The 21,794-nt window shown below is 38.8% G+C and overlaps 1 protein-coding gene across 2 annotated transcripts in view; it reads left to right on the top strand.

Annotated features, from left to right (window-relative positions):
• igdcc4 (immunoglobulin superfamily, DCC subclass, member 4) overlaps positions 1–21,794 on the top strand; it is a 134,806-nt gene that overhangs the window by 62,842 nt on the left and 50,170 nt on the right. For both annotated transcript variants that reach the window (XM_078241322.1, XM_078241323.1), the window contains exons 5-8: positions 10,446–10,580; positions 13,198–13,353; positions 14,192–14,602; positions 16,529–16,693. In XM_078241322.1, coding sequence (XP_078097448.1) covers positions 10,446–10,580; positions 13,198–13,353; positions 14,192–14,602; positions 16,529–16,693 — 867 coding nt within the window. The remainder of the gene's footprint in view (positions 1–10,445; positions 10,581–13,197; positions 13,354–14,191; positions 14,603–16,528; positions 16,694–21,794) is intronic.

The raw sequence follows: 21,794 nt of genomic DNA, 5'->3' as shown, positions 1-21,794 counted from the left end.
CGACAATATCTACCACTAAAGGCGCACTAATCCCATTTTCCTCCACTTATCCCATATCCTTGAATGTTATGATATTTCAAGTGTTCATCCAAATAGCACATCTCACCATACTACGAACAATTGCAATGATCCTGGCCAATGTCAACCACTTTGTTACCTTAACTGTCCTGTGCCTGCAATACAAATCTCCAATTTATTACTGGAGAGGCATTTGGATCTTCAGGCTGGTAGAAGTTGACTGCAAAGAAGGTACTACCCACCAGCATATAATAATAACAACAGAGCTCTTGTGCTGAAAAACTGAACAATTAAAGTGCTGTTCTAGATAGGGTAAAAGAAAAATCCTATGGATTAATAGATGCTTTTTCCTTCTCCTGTACCCATCAAACATTTCTTCTACCACAATATTTATAGCTGGCATTTTTCTTTTTAATCAAATTATGTTCATTGCTGTACTGAACTTTTCTTTGATGTTCCTCCGGGACTTCTCAGAAACAATACATGCGTTTCTCCAGTGTGGGGTGACGTGGATTGGGTCAGAGTCGGATTGTTGTTGGTGCAGGCTCGATAGGTTGAATGGCCGCCTTCTGCACAGTAGGAATTCAATGATTCTATATATTCTCACTGTGTTGAATGAGAACTATTATTTTGTCTTCTAATTCATTCTTTACCAAGACCTCAAAGATGTGGTACACATTGTTTCGCAATCTCCTGTTTCACAGTTTCGTTTTTTCTAATCAACAGAAGCATTTCTCTCTTTTTTCCAAAATATACACGTCAACAGGTGTCTGCAAGTGTCCTGTATCTTGCATTTGGCTCTTTTTTATGTGCGCATAAATAATAAATGTTACAAGGTTGTTTGTTTGTGCATAACATGTATTGCTTAATAATATGCAAGTATAATTGTGAATGTGTACCTTCTAAAAAGAAGTAACTAGATAATGACCAAGAACAGGGAACCCTGAGCTCAAAGGGTATGAGTACATAATCTAGGCAGCCACTGTATGCAGTATCAAGGGAGAACTGCATTATTAGAAGTGCAATCCTTTGGATTAAGCATTAGACTGAGCTTCTATCTACTTGTATAGATGGATGTGCAAAGTTCCATGACACTATATGAAGAAAAAAGGGTGGTTTTACAGAGCCAATAAAAGTAAAATAGTTTAACGGATCCATTATCTCATTAATTTTTTGTGGGATCATCTTGTGCACAATTGGTACCATGTTTGCTGAAGTAACAGCAACGATCATATTCGGAAGGCAAAATCTTTGGGGATCTATCTTAATTTCTTCCTTATCAGAGCTCATTGAAGCCATTTGGGACTGTTGACAATTTCTCACTTATATCAACTGATTGTCAAGTCCCCAGTTAAGTATCAAAGCAAAGAGGTTAACTTATGAAATTGAGCAATTCTCTTGTTAACTGTCAGAAAATCAGAGCAAAGCCCTTTAGGTCAGTGAGATGATGGTTTTGCCTGATTTTATGAATATTTATGTATTGGTTTGTAACGTTATTAACTATACATAAATACATCTTGTCAATACTGTAACCGTCAATGTCTAGTTAAATCTCAGATTGGTCATAAGGGATTTGCCATCCTTTGATCAATCATTTTCAAGGCTTTAATAGGGTGTGATGACAGTAAAGCAGTTTAAATTTATATAGGACTTTTAACATGGTTAAATAATCTCTAGGCAATTCTCAAGGATGTATTGGACAATTTGACATTGACAGACATCTCCGCTCCTTTTTTACATACCAAGATTAGGAGCTGTGCATTTCTTGCCCATGCTTGCAACTTGGGCCTAGTAAAAAATGTGCAGTGTAACTGGTTTCCAATGATTCAAATGCAGGGCTGCACCATTGGGGGAAGTGAAGCCGCGACCCCTTTTTATGGCACAGGCTGTAAACCAGGTTAAGTTGAAAGTATTACCCCCAGGGTATGATCCCCCAGAGGTCAGAAGTTCTGTGCTATTGGTACAGAAGACTAAAATTGAAAAGTTAGCTTCTTGTAACCGATCTGAGCTGCACCATGTAACCTAAGTAAGCAATATTGATGCTTGTCTGAGGCGTAGGCCAAACTACTTTCCTTTTTAACCAGTATGATTTGAAATGAATGTTAAGGTTCTTTTATTTAAATCCCAAAAAAATGATTCAGGAAAGCCCTCCACCAAGAGGACCTTGCGCTACATACAATTTGGAGAGCATCTTTACTGTCAATATCTAGTGAAATTATGACATGATCTATAAATCCTAATAATAGATCCCTTGTGTCATTGATTGCTTTGATCACATATGTGTCACAGTGCGCAAAATATTCAAGTTAGATGAGGCAAATTGCAAATGAACCAGCTGCTTTTTCTTTCTTGAAATCTATGAATTAAAAGAATACAATTTTCCTTGAGCTGCAGATATTTTCTATCCGCACCCCCCTAAAAATAAAATGTAATTTTGTTCCTATTATGGGCTAAACTCCCAAGTTAACATTTAGTGAACTAACTATCTCAGATCTTTTCTTTAGTAGTTTATACACTCATATCTTGGCTTTTCTGCCTGACGAGAGTGAGATTTTGTAATCCCTCGTTCACTTTCTGTTAAATACTACCCCCTCTAGAGATTATGACAAACACTAAGGCTGTATCACTGCAAACAGAATTTAGTTTCACAGCAATATTATAACAAATGATGCCAAAATAGGGTACAAATCTCAAATGGTAAGAGCAACATTATAAAAGCAAACATGTTTTCAGAAACCTATATCCATTATTTCTAAAGCAGTGTTGAAATAATTCCCTTCAACTTGTGTCGTGATGGCCCTCGTACTAGTCAGAATCTCTACAGTACAGAAGGAAGCCATTCAGCCAATCAAGTCTGCGCCGACAACAATCCCACCCAGGCTCTCTCTCCGTAACCCCACGTGTTTACCCTGCTAATCTCCCTGACATTAAGGGGCAATTTAATATGGCCAATCAATCTAACCTGCACACCTTGGGAATGTGGGAGGAAACCAGAGCACCCAGAGAAAACCCATGCAGATACGGGGAGAACATGCAAACTCCACATAGACAGTGACCCGAGGCCGGAATTGAATCCGGGTCCCTGGCGCTGAGAGGCAGCAGTGCTAACCACTGTGCCAACATGCCGCCCCTAACATTTACCCTGTTAAATGCCTCTTGCCATTTTCAGATTCATTAGTACCTTTCCGCATTATTTATCATTAAAATTTGTAAGATTTATATTCACATTTGGTGTGTGGCCTCAGAGCCACATATGAATAATTAAAATATTCGAGCCGTGTATGCGTTTTTTAAGTGGAACCCTAGTCTGTAGCCATTGACGCTAATTTTCCTGAACAAATTTTAGAACCAGTCTAAAGATAGTCATTGTCAATATGCTATATTATCTGCCTTATTCAATAAACTCCATTGGGAATTCTCTCAAAATGCCTCTTTGTCTAGAGTAAATCTAATTACAGGTTTCTGCCAAGAAAAATTAAATTACATAGGAAGGATATTATCCACTAATGGCAGTTGCATGCAACAATAAAAGACAGGTTAGTTGAAGAAATCTATTTCTAAATGTTCATAACTTCTTGAAATGGTTACTTTGTTCTCCCAAGGTGTCGTCCATAGTGAGTCAGAGTCTGTTATTTGTGCCTGTGATATTTTATTGACAGTATTGACTTGTGTGTGCTGTTCTCGTGCCGGCACTCTTCTTTGATGTTTGAGTGCTGTCACTGGGTAGTTGCCTGTCACAAAGGGGCAATTTGGTGACACGTTGACCTTGAGCATGCTCATCAACATTTAAATGAATCCCAACACTCAGTGCTCGTCCAAACCCCACCACTCGCCTATGGCAAGTAATTTCCTCACACAACCTGTTCATTGTGAACTATGAAGAATCATGCCCCAGAAGCCCAAAAGATCATTAATGCCATAAGAGAAAGGAACCTGCCATCCCTACCTGGTCTAGCCTATGTATAACAACAATCCCGTGCTCCATAATTGACTCTAACTGCCCTTGGTGCAACGAGAGATGGGTACTAAATGGCTTGCCAGCTTTGCCCAGAGCCTAATAAATAAATAAAATCTTGCAAATGGATGATTAAGTTGCCACTTCAAATAATATTGGCTTTTATCTCTAAGTGCTTCAAGTAATAGCACTAATTTAGTTACATAGACATAGAAATGTATCATGTTGATAGCTAAAATTCCTCATACTTGAAAAACAATACATTCTATCTACATTTTGTGTTGGCTGCAACCAAGTATTCCTCTTAAAATGTGAAGTTTATTTTTGTGGATTTAATGTTTTCTTTTTAATGCTTTAATAGTGTTTAATGTTGCCATTGATATTGTGGCTAAGTATATGTAGTTGTATTGTTAACTAGGTTGGCAGCAGGAAACCTTCGTGGAAATAATAGGCTCCAACTGCAATCCCAGTCTTTGCTGAAAAATAGCAATGTCGTATTTGCCTCTGTTTGTCATGTAACCGGATCAGAGCCTGGGTTTAGATCCATCTCGCTTTCCAACCGCTGCGGCTACAAGATGTGAAACAGGTTGGAAGGGGAAAGAGATAAAGTAGGAAGAACTAAATAGATATTAAATGTGGAAAAGGTAAGCAAAAAAGAACAAGAAGCAAGGCAAGATGAAGAGAATGAAGAAGAGGTAGTAAAGCTAGATTCTCTACCAATTATTTCAGGTTGCACAGTAGATTAGAAGAATGTCACACTATCAACACAGTAAAAACTAATCTTTGCATGCAAGACTGCAGATATAAATCTTGTTGGGAAAAATACATTTTTCTCCTTGGTTAACAGGTCTCTTGTTTGTATTGGAAGAAGGCCATTTTTTATTGGATGCTTTCCATTAGTAGAATAATTGGCTGTTGATATTGATTGGTAACATTGTGCTAAATTTATATTTTAATTATTGGCAATTTGGCATAAATAAACTCACTGGGCTACTATGTTGTTGGCTGCTGAGTATTAACAACATGTATAAATGTGTATTATTCATAGCTTTAGAAATAGAAAAACAGATTATAGTAATAGAATAAATTCTTTGTTCCATGTCCTTCACAGGCAGTAAATTCATTAGCTTCTGAAGAAACCAAGGACTGAGCACTTGTATGAAAATATGATGTTGCAGATAGGCAGTTGTATACATCTTTGAAGCTTGTGCTATTGTGCCACTTTTATCATTTGCTAACTTGGGACAGAATATCCAGCCATGAATGAGTTAGGTAGGATGGACTCCTGATCATTTTGTGAAGTAGTTAACCCTTTCTCGTGAGCCTAACTTATTAGAGTTGGTTAGGTCAAGACATGAACCTTGAGAAACATAATTCCATGATGCTATTTACAGAGTAAATGTTCAAAAGAAAAGCTACAAATGACTAATCTAGCATTGCCAATTTGGCCAAATGGGACAAAAACATAGGCGTGTTAACATACAAGGGGCTGATGCATAGCTTAAAATTTTATACTTGGCACACTTTTCACTGGATTGCTACCCATTATGGGCAGCATAAGCATACTGTGACCGTCTAAACATACTGTGACCAGTCAGATTTCCCTTGGTTTAACAAGAAAGCTCTATGCAATGGTTACAGGTGTTTCTTCAATTCCTTAAGTCTAAAAGATTTGGATATATATATTCATGGTGCATAACATGTTTAACAATTGATTACCAGATCTGGCTGGACCACATCACACACTAACCGACCCTGCTGTCTTCTACTAAACATAGAAACAAGGTGCAGGAGTAGGCCATTCGGCCCTTCGAATCTGCACCATCATTCAATATGATCATGGCTGATCATGCACTTTCAGTATTCCACTCCCGCTTTTTCCCCATACCCCTTGATCCCTTTAGCCACAAGGGCCACGTCCAGCTCCCTCTTGAACATATCTAACAAACTGGCCCCAACAACTTTCTGTGGTAGAGAATTCCACAGGTTCACAACTCTGAGTGAAGAAGTTCTTCCTCATCTCAGTCCTGAATGGCTTACCCCTTATTCTTAGACTGTAACCCCTAGTTCTGCACTCCCCCAACATAGGGAACATTCTTCCCACGTCTAGCCTGTCCAGCCCCATCAAGATTTTATATGTTTCTATGAGATCCCCTCTCATTCTTCTAATTCTAGTGAGTACAAGCCTAGTCGATCCAGTCTCTCTTCATTTGTCAGTCCTGCCATTCCGGGAATTAGTCTGGTGAACCTTCGCTGGACTCCTTCAGTAGCAAGAATGTCCTTCCTCAGGCTCGGAGACTAAAACTGCACACAATACTCAAGGTGTGGCCTCACCAAGGCCCTGTATATCTGCAGCAAGCCATCCTTACGCCGAGGCTCAAATCCTCTTGCAATGAAGGCCAGCATGCCATTAGCTTTCCTCACCGCCTGTTGTACCTGCATGCCAACCTTCAGTGACTGTTCCACCATGACACCCATGTCATGTTGTACTTCCCCTTTTCCTAAACTGCCACCATTCAGATAACCTTCCTTCCTGTTTTTGCCACCAAAGTGGATAATCCAATATTTATCCACATTGTATTGCATTTGCCAAGTATTTGCCCACTCAGCCAGCCTGTCCAAGTCACCCTGCAGCCTCTTAGCATTCTCCTCACAGCACACACTGCCACCCAGCTTAGTGTCGTCCTCAAATTTGGAGATATTGCATTCGATTCCTTCATCCAAATAATTTATATTGTGAATAGCAGGGGTCCCAGCACTGAACCCTGCGGTACCCCACAAGTCACTGTCTGAAAAGAACCCATTTATTCCCACTCTCTACTTCCTGTCTGCCAACTAGCACTCTGTCCACATTAATACGTTAACCCCAATACCATGAGCTTTAATTTTGCTCACTAATCTCTTCTGTGGGACATTGTCAAGAATCTTTTGAAAGCCCAGATACACAACATCTGGTTCACCCTTGCCCACTTTACTGGTCACATCCTCAAAAAATTCTAGAAGATTTATCAAGAACAATTTTCCTTTAGTGAATCCATGCTGACTTGGACTGATCCTGCCACCGCTTTCCAAATGTTTAGTTATGACATCCTTAATAATTGACTCCAGCATTTTCCCCACCACCGATGTAAGGTTAAAACTGCTCTGTACCGGCAATATCCTGGAATGCAAAGTTAACCTCTGGCTTCTTCTATCCATTGCCAATCATCACTTCAAACCCACTGCTGCTCCAATTCTTTCTTCCAACAGTGGCAGGAACTCATTGCATTATTTGTCACTAAGCTGGAGACCAGCTATTCAGCTCCCTCTGCTGCATTCTTCCCGTCTCTTTGCCAACCAAACCAACTTCACCCAAGATTCCCCTGCCTAGCATTGAACTTGCATATTTCTCTTCATTTTTCACTCCCATGTCCTCTTGCCATCCCTGATATTATCTCGCCCAAGACCATCTCCTGCACTCTTGACCTTAGTTCCATTAAACTGACCACCCAACTTCTATTACTGCCTTCCATGCTAGCCAATGTTGTAAAAAGTTCCCTCTTCTAAGGCATTGTACCCTTGCTTTCAAATCTGCTACCACTATGCCCTTGTTCAAAGAATTTAACCCTTAACTCATGTCTCTGCACAAATTGTCACAATTGTAATGGACAAGCTGGATGGGCCAATAATACCTTTTTCTGTCTGTAATTTTTTTAGTATATTCATATTAATGTAGAACTGTATACTGAAAATTTTGTTACATATCCCGATGATCTTGCCTATAAAAATCACATTTATCAAGGTCAGAAATATATTTATTTCGAAAACTGAAATTGTCATATTCCAGTGCTTTACAATGAGCGGGAGTGGAGTTAAACTCCTAGTTGACTATACATGCCACTCTATTCTGTTGTAATTATCATGCATCAATGTGGTTGCATTGACAGATCTTGATGTAATGCCTAACCATTTGTACTGAAAATTGTATTTACCATGTGGTCAAGTATTTATACTGAAAACTGTAATTACAATAATCAGTGATCTTTAAGAAATTAAGCTAGTGAATAAAGTTGTCATGTATATAAAATACAAAGTGTACAATTAAGGCTTTTAGAGGGCAATTTGCATTTGTCTTGTTGTCATGGAATACTTCCAGTAAATACGGTAAGGCATTGCTCAGGAGACGTTTGAACGGACCTCGTAGAAAAATATTAATTACATCTGAATGAGATGTTCTTCATCAGTTGAGAATGATACTTTTCATTCGTATGTTGTGATAGCTTGAAGAATGTACGGTTTTCAATTCTGATGGCTTATGCATAAATATGCGCCTCTAAAATTGCCAATGCTTAAAGGAAAGTAGTCTTTTAGGAACTTTGTTGGGAAGATTAATTGCACTGCACAGAAATAATACCCACCAAGTCCTTTGCAGAGAGAAAAGAATCTCTGCCTCTTTTTTCCTTGGAGAAAGGAGGCAGATTGTGGAATGCATTCTCTTTTGCTGTAGTGTTGGGTTCCAGGAAATAACGAGCAAACTGTAAGAGCTAATGAGTTTTCTGATAAAGTCAAAGTTTATTCTTTTAGAAAGTTATATTTATGCAAAGTGCTGATAGTGATCAAATGCATTTAGCAGCGGAAAATGGCGGTTTTCCAGTTTGACAGGCAATAGGAATTGCTGTTTAATTTGTTGATTAAAGACTTAATATTTGTAAGACAGAGGGTGGTGGTTGATGGAAAATGTTCATCCTGGAGTTCAGTTACTCGTGGTGTACCGCAAGGACCTGTTTTGGGGCCACTGCTGTTCGTCATTTTTATAAATGACCTGGATGAGGGCGTAGAAGGATGGGTCAGTAAATTTGCGGATGACACTAAAGTCGGTGGAGTTGTGGACAGTGCGGAAGGTTGTTGCAGGTTACAGAGGGACATAGATAAGCTGCAGAGCTGGGCTGAGAGGTGGCAAATGGAGTTCAATGTGGAAAAGTGTGAGGTGATTCACTTTGGAAGGAGTAACAGGATTACAGAGTACTGGGCTAATGGTAAGATATTTGGTAGTGTGGATGAGCAGAGAGATCTCGGTGTGCATGTGCATAGATCCCTGAAAGTTGGCACCCAGGTTGATCGGGTTGTTAAGAAGGCGTACGGAGTGTTAGCTTTTATTGGTAGAGGGATTGAGTTTCAGAGCCAGGAGATCATGTTGCAGCTGTACAAAACTCTGGTGCGGCCGCACTTGGAGTTTTGCGTACAGTTCTGGTCGTCGCATTATAGGAAGGATGTGGAAGCATTGGAAAGGGTGCAGAGGACATTTACCAGGATGTTGCCTGGTATGGTGGGAAGGTCATATGAGGAAAGGCTGAGGGACTTGAGGTTGTTTTCGTTAGAGAGAAGAAGGTTAAGAGGTGACTTAATAGAGGCATACAAGATGATAAGAGGATTAGACAGGGTGGATAGTGAGAGCCTTTTTCCACGGATGGTGATAGCTAGCACGAGGGGACATAGCTTTAAATTGAGGGGTGATAGATATAGGACAGATGTCAGAGGTAGGTTCTTCACTCAGAGAGTAGTAAGGGCGTGGAATGCCCTGCCTGCAGCAGTAGTGGACTCGCCAACATTAAGGGCATTTAAATGGTCATTGGATAAACATATGGATGATATTGGAATAGTGTAGGTTAGATGGGCTTTAGATTGGTTTCACTGGTCGGCGCAACATCGAGGGTCGAAGGGCCTGTACTGCGCTGTAATGTTCTATGTTCTATTTTTGGGAAGCATTCAGTGATACCTGCAAAGTATGCAATTGATGCCTGCAGCGATGTAGAGTATATATTTTTTAATTAATGCACGCTGTTTTTGAATATTAAGAGTAGGAGCAGGTTTAGGTGTTTGCAAGTGGTGCTAGGGAAAACAAAAGTGATATGTAATGAGGACAGCATGGTGGCATAGTGGTTAGCACTGCTGCCAGAGACCTGGGTTCAATTCTGGCTTTGGGTGACTGTGTAGAGTTTGCACGTTCCCCCTGTGCTTTTTCTCCAGGTGCTCCAGTTTCCTTCCACAGTCCAAAGATGTGCAGGTTCGTTGGATTGGCTATGCTAAATTGTCCCTTAGTGTCCCCAAGATATATATATAGGGGTATTAGAGAGGGAAAAATGTAGGATTACAGAGATAGGGCCTGGGTAATTGTCAGAGTGCAGACTCTGGGCCGAATGACCTCCTTCTGTATTGTAGGGATTCTATGATACTATAACATGGGGATTAAGTATCTGTGAATGATGCTTGCAACAATGCTGAATAAGTTTAACCATTTCTGATGCAAGTGGTGCCTGAAATGATGCACAGTATGAGTGTTTTGGGAGAAAAGCTGTTCCTGCATTTTTACCTAAGTTTTGAAGAGATGGGATCGTTGCCTGTATATCAGTTAATTAACCTTAATTTGTTTTGCCTAAAGGACAATTTGTCATCTTGTGTTTTTTTTTCATGTGTCCAACTATCTTTTTCCTAGGATTTAAATCAGTACCTGCAGATGTAGTCATCATTGCCCACCCAAAGAATGTGACTGTTATATCTGGTGAAACTGCCATTATGGAGTGCTTGGCGTTTGCTGATCCAACACCATTTGTTTCTTGGATTCGGCAAGGTGACTTGACTTTATTTCTGATGAATTTTTAATTTTAACTCGTGAAATGAATTGAATCCTTGTTCCAGATTCCAGCATTCGCAGTATTTTGCCTTTGCCTTGTTAAATGAAAATTGTTTAATTCTAGAGCTGTAATTCTTGGATGCAACAAAGAGATGGACCGACACCATATAAATCTCAACATTTCTGATTTTCACAGCCCGCCATTTTCCTTTAGGTACCACTTCCATTGCAGTTAAAGATTTTTTTGCTTCCTTTCTTCCTACCTCACTTCCATCAGTATTACAATAATGAAAACTTATGTGTTGACTGATTTGGAGTTGTGCTCTGTTTCATTCAGATCATTTACTATATAATGAAAATTCTAGCTGAATCTCTTCAGACTTTATTTATTATTTGTGAATGTTAAACAATAATGCGCCAACATTCTGCCTCAGAAATAAAATTTTAAAAAATACTGCGCTGTTAGTTTGATTCTGCTCACAGTCATGTATCTGAGTCAGCAAGTCATGGATTCAAGCTTCATTGTAAGATTTGAGAATTTGATCTCGGTTGACATTTGAAATACAGCACTGCAGTGGTGCTGCATTGTCAAAGGCATTGCCTCTGGATAAGAGATTAAGTAAAAGCCATGTTTGCCTATTAAGGCAGTCAAAGAAGAACAGAGGTATTTTCTTGGTGCGTTGGTCAATATTTATTCCTCCAATAGCAAAGCAAATGCTGTTTATTGGACATTTCCAGGTGCAAATCACTGCTGGGCTTGCCTACATAATAAAAATGGCTAGATTTCCAAAGTAATTCATCAGCTATGAGATGCTTTGGGACACCTGAAAGATGGTTTATAAATGTAAATTTGTATTCTTTACTAAGATATGGATAGCTTTTTAAATCTTGCATATTGAAACTGTACAACATATGGTCAGACTGCACGTAGAGTATTCAGATGTGGTTTCCATGATAGAATGGTCATTGAGCTATAGAGATAGTTTAGAGTGAAACAGTGACGCTGATCCCTGGAGCTAGAGGATTGAGCTACAAAGCACTACTTAATAATGTTAAACTTCTGACAGTCAGAATGATTCTGACAATCAAAATGAAATCTTTATTTGGTTTTAGATTTATTCACAGAGTGAAACACTACAAATGTATAGCTCTTTACTCTATTCACCCACCCCCACCACTGACAATAAGTGTCTCTTTATGGGTACTCGAGCAATCATTCAGTCGGTATCTTCTGCCGTTATATACTTAACCTTTAAATACAATCACACCGTGTTTCAGGTTGAACCATGTAAGTGTACGCATACAAAATGGAATAAAGAAAATAAACCTAAAACCCCTCAGAAATTCTGTGGCAAGAGAGCACAGGTACTGAGAATAAAGGGCAAACAACACGAGATTAAACACGATGATCATCTTCAGTCTCTCTCTCACATATTCAACAGAAAATGTTCAGTAATTTACGATGTTGCTGTTCTGAAGTTTTATCAGTGCTGGAGGAGCTATAGTGCTCACTTGAGACCTCCAGTGGCAGATTTGTGTTTTGCCTCAGTACTGGGCTGGGGCATTCCTCCAGACACTCATCGAGGGAGAAACATATTACTAAATTAATTTTATTCAATCAACTTATTTAATTTAATCAAGGGCTAGTTGCAAAGCCTTTGGACAGCAAAACAAATGTCAAGATACTGAAGGTTAACTTGACTGTGAAAAAGCTGTTATTAAATCACTTCCTGATATAAAATTATGCACTAACATGAATGACTCTCAAACACACTGGGGCTCACAATAATAAATGGCACAAGAACGGATTGCACGGAGATGGACACAAATGCACCTTTTATGTAGAGGAAATAATCACCCTTTTGCAATCAGCATGAGTTAAGCTATCTTCTGAAAATAGATCGATACAAGTAGAAGTAATTTCCATTTGAATATGTTGAGATTGCAGGCAGGTCAATGGGATTCTGTATTTCCTGGGCCAGTTATCTTTTCAAATATTTCCTATATGAAGCTTGTATCTTCAAGATTAAATAATATGCTGCATTGAAGAATCATGGTAATGTTATATTAATTTTCACTAATGCTTTTTGTTGTCTGGATGACAGTTACTGCCGCCCAAAAGTAATCAATTTTATTAAGTATAATGTAAATTTTTGATAGGGTAGTGTATAAACTTGAATGGGATCACCATTAGTGAATTTTCGGGCTTTAGCTTTTTCTTCTTTTAAGGGGGTATTGTGAAAAATGTTTTCACAGAATAGTTACTGAACAGAAGGAGGCCACGCGGCTCATTGTGTCTGTGCCAGCTCTCCTTTGGCACAATTTATGCCATAGCTTTACATCATTCATGTTGTCTTTTTGGTTGATAACCTTGAGCAGGGGCTTCTCTGAGCCAGCTGGTGCTTTATGTGGCGTTTATCAATTAAAAATGGCAGAACTGTAAATAAAACAGCTGGTTTCAATGCCTCGGCCTAGCATGAGTCTCAGACATTTGATGATGCAGACAGTAAGAAGATTCACCCCTTCTGTCTGATGGTGGAGATTGTTCTAACAGAAGCGATTGAATGAACTGCTTTCAGTGTAACTGACCTTTTTTTCATTTTTTAATATGTAGATGGTAAACCCATTGCTACGGATGTTATTGTAGTTGGAAGGGCAAACCTTATGATTGCTCACACGCAACCATCTCACTCTGGTGTTTATGTCTGCCGTGCCAATAAACCCCGGACCCGACAGTTTGTCACTGCTGCTGCTGAGTTGCGAGTACTAGGTGTGTGTGTGTGTGTTTACATTTGTGTGCCAGGGTATTTTGCATGATGTACAATTTCAGTTGTATGAAATGCAGAAGCAATGTTAGCCCGTAGTGAAATCCATGTGAGCTGATGTACATAAACGTGCAAGCTTTGTTTAAAAGAAAACTGTTTGTTTAATTTTCACAAATATCTTAACGAAATAGGAAATTATAAAATTAATTGTAAAATGTAATTCGTGCTCAAGAATTAGACTGTTTACAGCAACAAATATTATGGAAAAATACAATTGCATGTTTTAAATAAGATATATAAATAAGGTATATACCTCTTAAGTTGCCGCCTCTTAAGGGGCAGCACGGTAGCACAGTGGTTAGCACTGCTGCTTCACAGCTCCAGGGACCTGGGTTCGATTCCCGGCTTGGGTCACTGTCTGTGTGGAGTTTGCACATTCTCCTCGTGTTTGCGTGGGTTTCCTCCGGGTGCCCCGGTTTCCTCCCACAGTCCAAAAATGTGCGGGTTAGGTTGATTGGCCGTGCTAAAAATTGTCCCTTAGTGTCCTGAAATGCGTAGGTTAGAGGGATTAGTGAGTAAATATGTAGGGATATGGGGGTAGGGCCTGGGTGGGATTGTGGTTGGTGCAGACTCGATGGGTCGAATGGCCTCTTTCTGTACTGTAGGGTTTCTATGTTTCTCTTCTGCATACCAATAAAAATGTTATTAAGTTCTTTATAATTTTTGTGGCGTTAGAAACTTTATAGAGGTGAATTATTTTCTGGATTTGGAATAATGCATTGTCTGACATTTCAAGCCCAAACATTTGAATGAAGTTTCTGAAATTTCATTTTTCTTTTCCAGCCCCACCAATGATTACACAATTTCCTGAGACAATCTCTCGGATTCGAGCAAGCACTGCCAGATTTGCCTGTAAAGCTGAAGGTGAACCTACCCCTACAATTCGGTGGCTGAAAAATGGAGAGGACATCATGTCCAATGGTCGTGTGAAGATCCAGAACAGTGGCAGTTTAGTGATTAATCAGATTGGACTGGAGGATGCTGCTTACTACCAGTGTATTGCAGAGAACAGAATTGGAATGGCGTGCACCACAGCCAAGCTTGCTGTGACAGTCCGAGAAGGTTTGCCCAGCGCTCCCAAAAGCGTGTCTGCCACACCTCTAACAAGTGCTGCAGTATTGGTATCCTGGGAGCGCCCAGAACACAACAGTGAACAAATTATTGGATTCTCCCTTCACTATCAAAAGGCAGTGGGTAAGGGCTGAAAATTTGTTGTGTGTTTTATCCATGCCCCAAACACTGCATGTTGTAGAACAAACTTTTCTGAAGCCAGCAAGCTAGTGCTAATTGTTCTTGTGATTTTAAAGGTTACTGATACAAAACTGAGGTAGATAGTACAATTTAATCTAGCTGATCTGACACAAGATGCTGTTAGTGTCTCAAAATATCCAATTAGCTCTGTAGTTGAATTGTTTTCATTGCCGGTTTGTGGTCCTGGTTGTGCTGAAGGGAAATTCTTCGGTACCAGAAGGAAATAAATGAAAATTCCTAAATTTTTCAGATAGATCAGATTGTTATGTCCAATTAAATACTCGGCTTGGTATAACTATTTTTACTACACTCCCAGAATTTGCCTGTCAAACAATGAAAGTGATAGAAGGGAAATATAATTACTGCAATGTGACTATATGAACATATGAATTAGGAGCAGGAGTAGGCCACGTGGCCCTTTGAGCCTGCTCCGTTATTCAATAAGATTATGGCCAATCTGATTTTTAACCTCAGTTCCACATTCCTGCCTACCCCGATAACCTTTCACCCCCTTGCTTATCAAGAATCTATCTGCCTTAAGCATAGGCAAAATATTCTGCCTCCACCGCCTTTTGAGGAAGAGAGTTCCAAAGACTCACGGCCCTCTGAGAGGAACTCCAGTGACAAGCATGGCCTGTCCAACCTTTCTTCGTAAGACATTTCGTCGATGCAAAGCATTAGTCTAGTAAATCTTCTTGGAACCTCTTCCAGTGCATTTACATCCTTCCTTAAATAAGGAGACCAGTACTGTGCACAGTACTGCAGATGTGGTCTCACCAATACCCTGTATAACTGAAGCATTATCTCCCTACTTTTTGCATTCAATTTCCCTTGTAATAGACAATAACATTCTATTCACTTCCCTGATATCTTGCTGCACCTGCATACTAAAGGTTTTGCCATTTATGTACTAGGACAACCCTGATTCCTCTGTATCTCAGAGCTCTGTAATCATAGAATCATTGAAATCTCTTGCCATTTAAATAATCTTTTTTATTCTTCCTGTCAAAATGGACTATTCCATCTTTTCCCACAGTATACTCCATTTGCCACTTAGCTAACCTATCTATATCATTTTGTAGCCTCCTTGTGTCCACTTCACAACTTACTTTCCTATTTATCTTTGTGCCATTGGCAAATTTGGCAACAATACCTCCGGTCCCTTCATCCAAATCATTTATATAAATTGTAAACAGCTGAGGCCCCAGAACTGGTTCCTGTGGCACACCAGTTGCTACAGCTTTTATGTCTACACTCTGTTTCCTGTTAAATAGCCAATCTTTTAACCATGTTTCTCCCTACATCATGAGCTATTCACGTTAAGGAAACATCTACTGATGAGTTAACATTTAAATGTTATTGTAGCAAGTGTGTTTGCTTTAGCTATCATGGAATTTAGACCACATAGTGCTTTAGGAATTATAAAGCTGATAATTGTGATATTGACTGTACTTGTGCAGATTTGAAGCCAAAACTCCTATCCTGTGTGATAATACTATGAAGTGACTGGTTGAAATCTTTAAATGTAAATGGTGCTAATACAATTAAAAGGAAACATTGAAAGAATCATTAGAGCACTTGTAATGGTAAGATGGAGTCAATAATCGACAGGGTAGATATGCTGAAAAATTAGAACAATTAAGTAATATGCAGTGAAAACATTCCTAGTTTCCCTTCCTTTCACGTTGCTATTCGGAGTACTTAACACTTTACGTAAGGTTCCTTTATTTCACAGGTTCATGCTAAATTAAATGACAAACTGACCCTCGAGCAGTACAAATGTAAATCAATAGTATAGCTTATTTGTGAATTTTTTTGTTCTCCATCATTGATCAGCTCATCCCCTGGTTACATGGTCTTTTTCTACAGGTACAAACAATGTTGAATACCAGTTTGCAGTGAATAATGACACTACAGAGCTTCAAGTAAAAGACTTGCAACCAAACACTAACTATACCTTTTACGTTGTTGCTTATTCCCAACTTGGTGCCAGTAGGACCTCACATTCTGTGATTGTGCAAACTATGGAAGATGGTAAGGACTTTGGGTAATGTATTTGTTTTGTTCCTTTGAATATTATAGATGTTGATGATTTTTAATGATATGATCCTGTTGGGGCATTGAAAAATTCCATCAGCTGCATATAGGGAGTCTGTATCCAATTCATAATGGCTGTTTCTTTGATTAATGTATGTTTTCACCTTCAAGTAAGCGTTATGTACTGAGATTAATGAAATATACCATATTTAAATAAATACAGGATTGTATAAATTACAGTACAAGTGATAGCTGGTTGACCCATTTCACCAGTGCCTTTAATCACAGCTAATTCACTACTTACCATATTCTGAGAGTGAACCCAAGTAAACAATGCATCACATTCTCTACTTAGCAGGCTGATTGAAGGAACCCGAATAAATATGGCATATAAAAAAATAAAAATAAATGTGGCACATTATCTATCTAGCTAATTTTGTGGAGGCCCTGAGTGATCAATTGTATTACATTCATATAAAATGCTTTTGAAGCATAGATTTTGTGCAAAAAGATTGGACGAACTTCCACTTGAAGATAGATGGGACTTCAGTTTAATGTTTGGAGCTCCTACAATATTGTATATAGGTGTTAGACTAAATTATGGCCCTGACTTTGTGGTTAAAAAATAGCGATGGGATTATTAACGCTCACTGTTTCCAAGAATTAATTAAGCAGCTACTTGCAGTGACTGCACTTATGCAATTAAATACAGAAGTCATTGTCTAAGATGGTTTTCCCTTGCTATATTGTTATCTCACAGAGAGACTTGGCATTGCAATATATGGGAGGGCATAATGTTACTCTATTTGCGTGATAGATAACCACGAATTCCTGGAATGGGATTTGCCCTTTAAATCAGTAATTACATCTTTAGACTAAAGATTGCTCTAGTTGAGTAATACAGTATATGAAAAGAATAAAATGAGCGATTGTCACTGTTATTTGCTGCTGAACCAGCTTTGTATTTATTTCAAGGGCTTCAGAATAAGGCTGATGCCAGGAGTGTCGTTAATTAGACTGAAAAAACTAACCCATGTAGGAATTATGCAACGAGTATGACAAGCCAGTACAAAATATTTTCATTTGATTGTTTGTGGAGAACTCACCTGTAAGGCATTACTGATTAAGTTATAGAATAAGGTGAGGGGAAGGGGAGAATTGGCTTTCTCGTGGATATGTTTTGACCATTGAAAAACACACCGAACTGATAAGCGATCTGCACATACAAACTGGATCTTTTTGTATGAAGCATTAAGAGATTGAAGGAACAGGCATTATGCCAGGGGATCTTGAAAAGTACATGCAAAATTAGGATTTTAGCATGAATTCAAATATCGCTGAGAAAATCAAGGTAAGTGGTGTGAAACTTGTAGGATCAAGGACATGACGTCATAGAAAGAGATCTGATTTTTCTAGTTTTGGCTTTATGACAGTTCCTTTAAATCCAATTTAAATTTAAAAGCCATCTGCACTTTCTTTTGAACAAATACAGATAAAGATTTGTTCATGTTGCATTCACTCTCTCCAACAGCGATGCAGGGTGGCAGCAATGTGTATCATCTGCAAAATGCGCTGCTGGAGCTCACCAAGACTTCTTAGACAGCACTTTCCAAACCCACAACAAATATCTAGAAGGACAAGGGCAGCAAATGCATGGGAACAACACCACCTGGAAGTTCTGCTCCAAGCTATTCACCACACTGATTTGAAAATGCATCACTGTTCTTTCACTGTCATTGAATCAAAATCCTGTTCTCCCTAACAACAATTTGCAATATGGGTGTACCTTCACCACATGGATTGCAGCAATTCAACAAGGCAGCTTACCACCACCACCTCAAGGGGATGGGCAATAATTGCTGGTCTAGCCAGCGATGCTCACATCCCCGAATGAATGTTTTAAAAACATGTATAGTAGCCTTTAGTTTTGAACCTGACAATAGTCATTTAAATTCAGAAAGTCGCAATAATACCTTTGTGTTTAAGAACTTGTAACTGATTGAATCTCGTAGCAAAAGAAAAGTTAATAACCGAGCATGTAATTCTGACTTCTTATGGCTTCAAGGAGTTGAATTGCAACTATCTCTTATTTTTAGTTATTTCCTCATTTGTCCCTTGTAAAGTGTTTATTAATTTAAAGCTCACATTGAGATGTAAAGTGAATGCATATGTTAATTCCAATAATTAATGGATAAGTTCTCTTAATTACTTCAGGAAAATTGCTGAAAGTTTACCTAGATCTCAAGAATAGTGTAGATGCTTTGGAGGCATAAACATAGGGAGTTGGGACTGGTCTACGATAGTGACCTAAGACAAGGAGACTAAAAATCTTGAGTGAAGGATGTAAGAAAAGACTCAAAACTTTAACAAGGTGTGTTGCGTCTTTGAGTGAAAACACACCTGGGATAGGCCTGGAATAAAAGTTTGAAATTTTGGCTGACTGTGAGTGTGCAAGTTTGGAGTGATTGGCTATGTGGGACTTTGCTTTGTGGGATGAACATGAACCAGCGAACCATGTGTGTATTCTGGAGAACTGAACATGGAGAGAAAATCTTATGTTTAAGTGATAAACGCAGGCAAGAAACATAATTATGAATTAGATATCGGAGTCACTACGAGACTGGAAGTTTGTCCTTGAATTAAGGGAAGAACATCAAGGTGGAGAAATGAATGTAAGATCAGATGGTTAGATAACATTTACAAATGCAGTTGAAGACAAACCTAGCTCAAAAAGCTGAAGCAGTTTTATCAATGAAAAATCATGAGGCATGCACACCTAATTTCCTTGTGCAGGCAAGGCTTCCTATTTGTAGGGTATACTTGTAAAATAGTCTCTTAATTTCTTGCTTGGTTTGTTCCGTTTGATTTGTTTAGGCCTTTGGCACTTCAGAAAGGCTGTTATTTGCACTGTTACCAATGGTAGCTAAATCCTAATTCCGATCATAGCTCAATATTAATTTAGAGAACCCACAAGGGCAGATGCTTGGACACTCCTGGCACAGATGAAGGGCTGACAGATGAAGGGCACCAAGAGTGGTTGCGATTGCAGCACACAAGAATAAAGTGGGCTTCTTGCGGGTCTATAGGGCAAAGATAAGTGTGACTGTGTGACATGAATTCAGTTTGCACTGGAGGTAATTGACTGTGTGATGCCAGGAAGTTAGGAGAGCAGAAATGGAGTGACTTGAAGTGGATTGACAGAAAGGGCCTAGAGAAAGTTAACAATTTGGCTCAGATTTTGAGAGGTCACACTATTGTATAGAAACTTTAATTTTCAAACTTAAGTAAGCATTTGAGATGCTTTTCTACAAAGCTTATACAAGTTAAGTCTTTTAAGCCTGTTTCGCAGCTTGCTTTGCTAATCTTTGTCCTTTCCACAGGGATGGGGATGAATTTTGCATATTCTGGATCAGCTATTGGCCAAATTAGATTCTAAACTGGTTCCCCTTTACTGTCTATATTACAGCTTCCAAAGCTTCAGTTTTGTTTTTCTAGTTTTGGTTTGTTCACAATTATTTCTGATGCAAATGGGAGAGAATGCTTGAACATGTCTACGTTTTAGTCAGAACCAATTTAGCAAAGGATGTGTGCCTTTTTGAATCCGTCTGGTTTCTTCAAAGGAAACCAAACTCATTTCTCAAGTTAAGATTTGACAATATGAACTGCTGGTCACAATCTAATAATCTCCAGATATTCTACATATTGTAAGTTTAAAAACTTTAAATACCATTCTTTCATGGAATCAGTTTCTGAAAGATTTCAGAACAACTTATGATCTACTGAGCACATTGTGTTCATGCTCTTTGTGAAGGGGCAAAAATTCTGTAGAAATTCTGCACTAAAAATCCATCAATCTTCTCCAAAAAAGATTGATAGTGAAACCTGTAGCCTTTTAAATTTTTCGTCCCCTATACATAATCACAGACTATCTTGAAAGGTTCTACCAAGCATGCATAGAAAGACATTGTGATGTTGCATTTGCAAGTGCATCATCTAGTCTGTTCTCATATTGTGTAAAGTTCAGCACTTGCACAACTCTAACAGCTTATGTATCTCCAGCTTAAAGCTTTTGAACTTCTGGTGATTAAAGTTTATGAAAAATTCTTCAGGAATATCCTAGATTCGACAGATATCAGAATATTGCAGGGGAGGTGTGGTCTCGTGGTATTATTGCTAGACTATTAATCCAGAAACTCAACTAATGTTCTGGGGACCCAGATTTGAATCCTACCACGGCAAATGGTGAAATTTGAACTCAATAAAAAAAATTCTGGAATTACGAATCTACTGATGACCATGAAACCATTGTCGATTGTCGGAAAAACCCATCACATATGTTCTTTGGGAAAGAAAATCTGCCGTCCTTACCGGGTCTGGCCTACATGTGACTCCAGAGCCACAGCAATGTGGTTGACTCTCAATTGCCCTCCAAGGGCAACTAGGGATGGGCAATAAATGCTGCCCAGTCAGCAATGGCCAGCCAGCAATGCCTATGTCCCACAAATGAATTTTAAAAAACCTCTGTTATAAGTGTCCAGATCATGCTTTGCTTTGCTTATTTATGATTCCTATGAACCCAAGTTAAAATTCTGGAAAATATAATTTAAAAAATAAAAAGCTATTTGTCTTAGTTTGAATGATGACACTAGTGATGACTATATCTATAACTGAAGCCAGTGGAACTGACAAAGACGAAATGTGACAAATATGGGCCTCCATCTTGCATCATGTCATTAAATATTTTAGTATTATAGGTTATTGGGTCAATGTTCTGTGACCTTAAGATGGAGGTCTTAGTTGTTTCTGAAGAAATGTAGTTTATCCTTACCTTGGAGTTTTAATTTATGATAATGTGAGGTTTATGTTTGGGTGGCCATGGGTTTCTCATCACCCATTCTCTCCAGGATTATTGTTGGTACTAGCAGGCACTTAGCCAAATTAAATTTGGATATGTACTAGCTAACAAGCTTGTACGTTATTTTAATCATTCAGTAGGAATTAAAATTTATGCTTGGCAGTTTATAAAAATGTTTGGTTTTTGGACAACAGCAGTTTTCAGTTAGCCAGATTTGAACCAGATATTAAAGAGTTTTTAGGT

Source organism: Mustelus asterias, chromosome 24 (assembly GCF_964213995.1).
Source record: "Mustelus asterias chromosome 24, sMusAst1.hap1.1, whole genome shotgun sequence".
NCBI classification, from domain to species: Eukaryota; Metazoa; Chordata; class Chondrichthyes; order Carcharhiniformes; family Triakidae; genus Mustelus; species Mustelus asterias.
The sequence above is the reverse complement of the archived record's forward strand: the minus strand, read 5'-3'. Positions and strand labels throughout refer to the sequence as shown.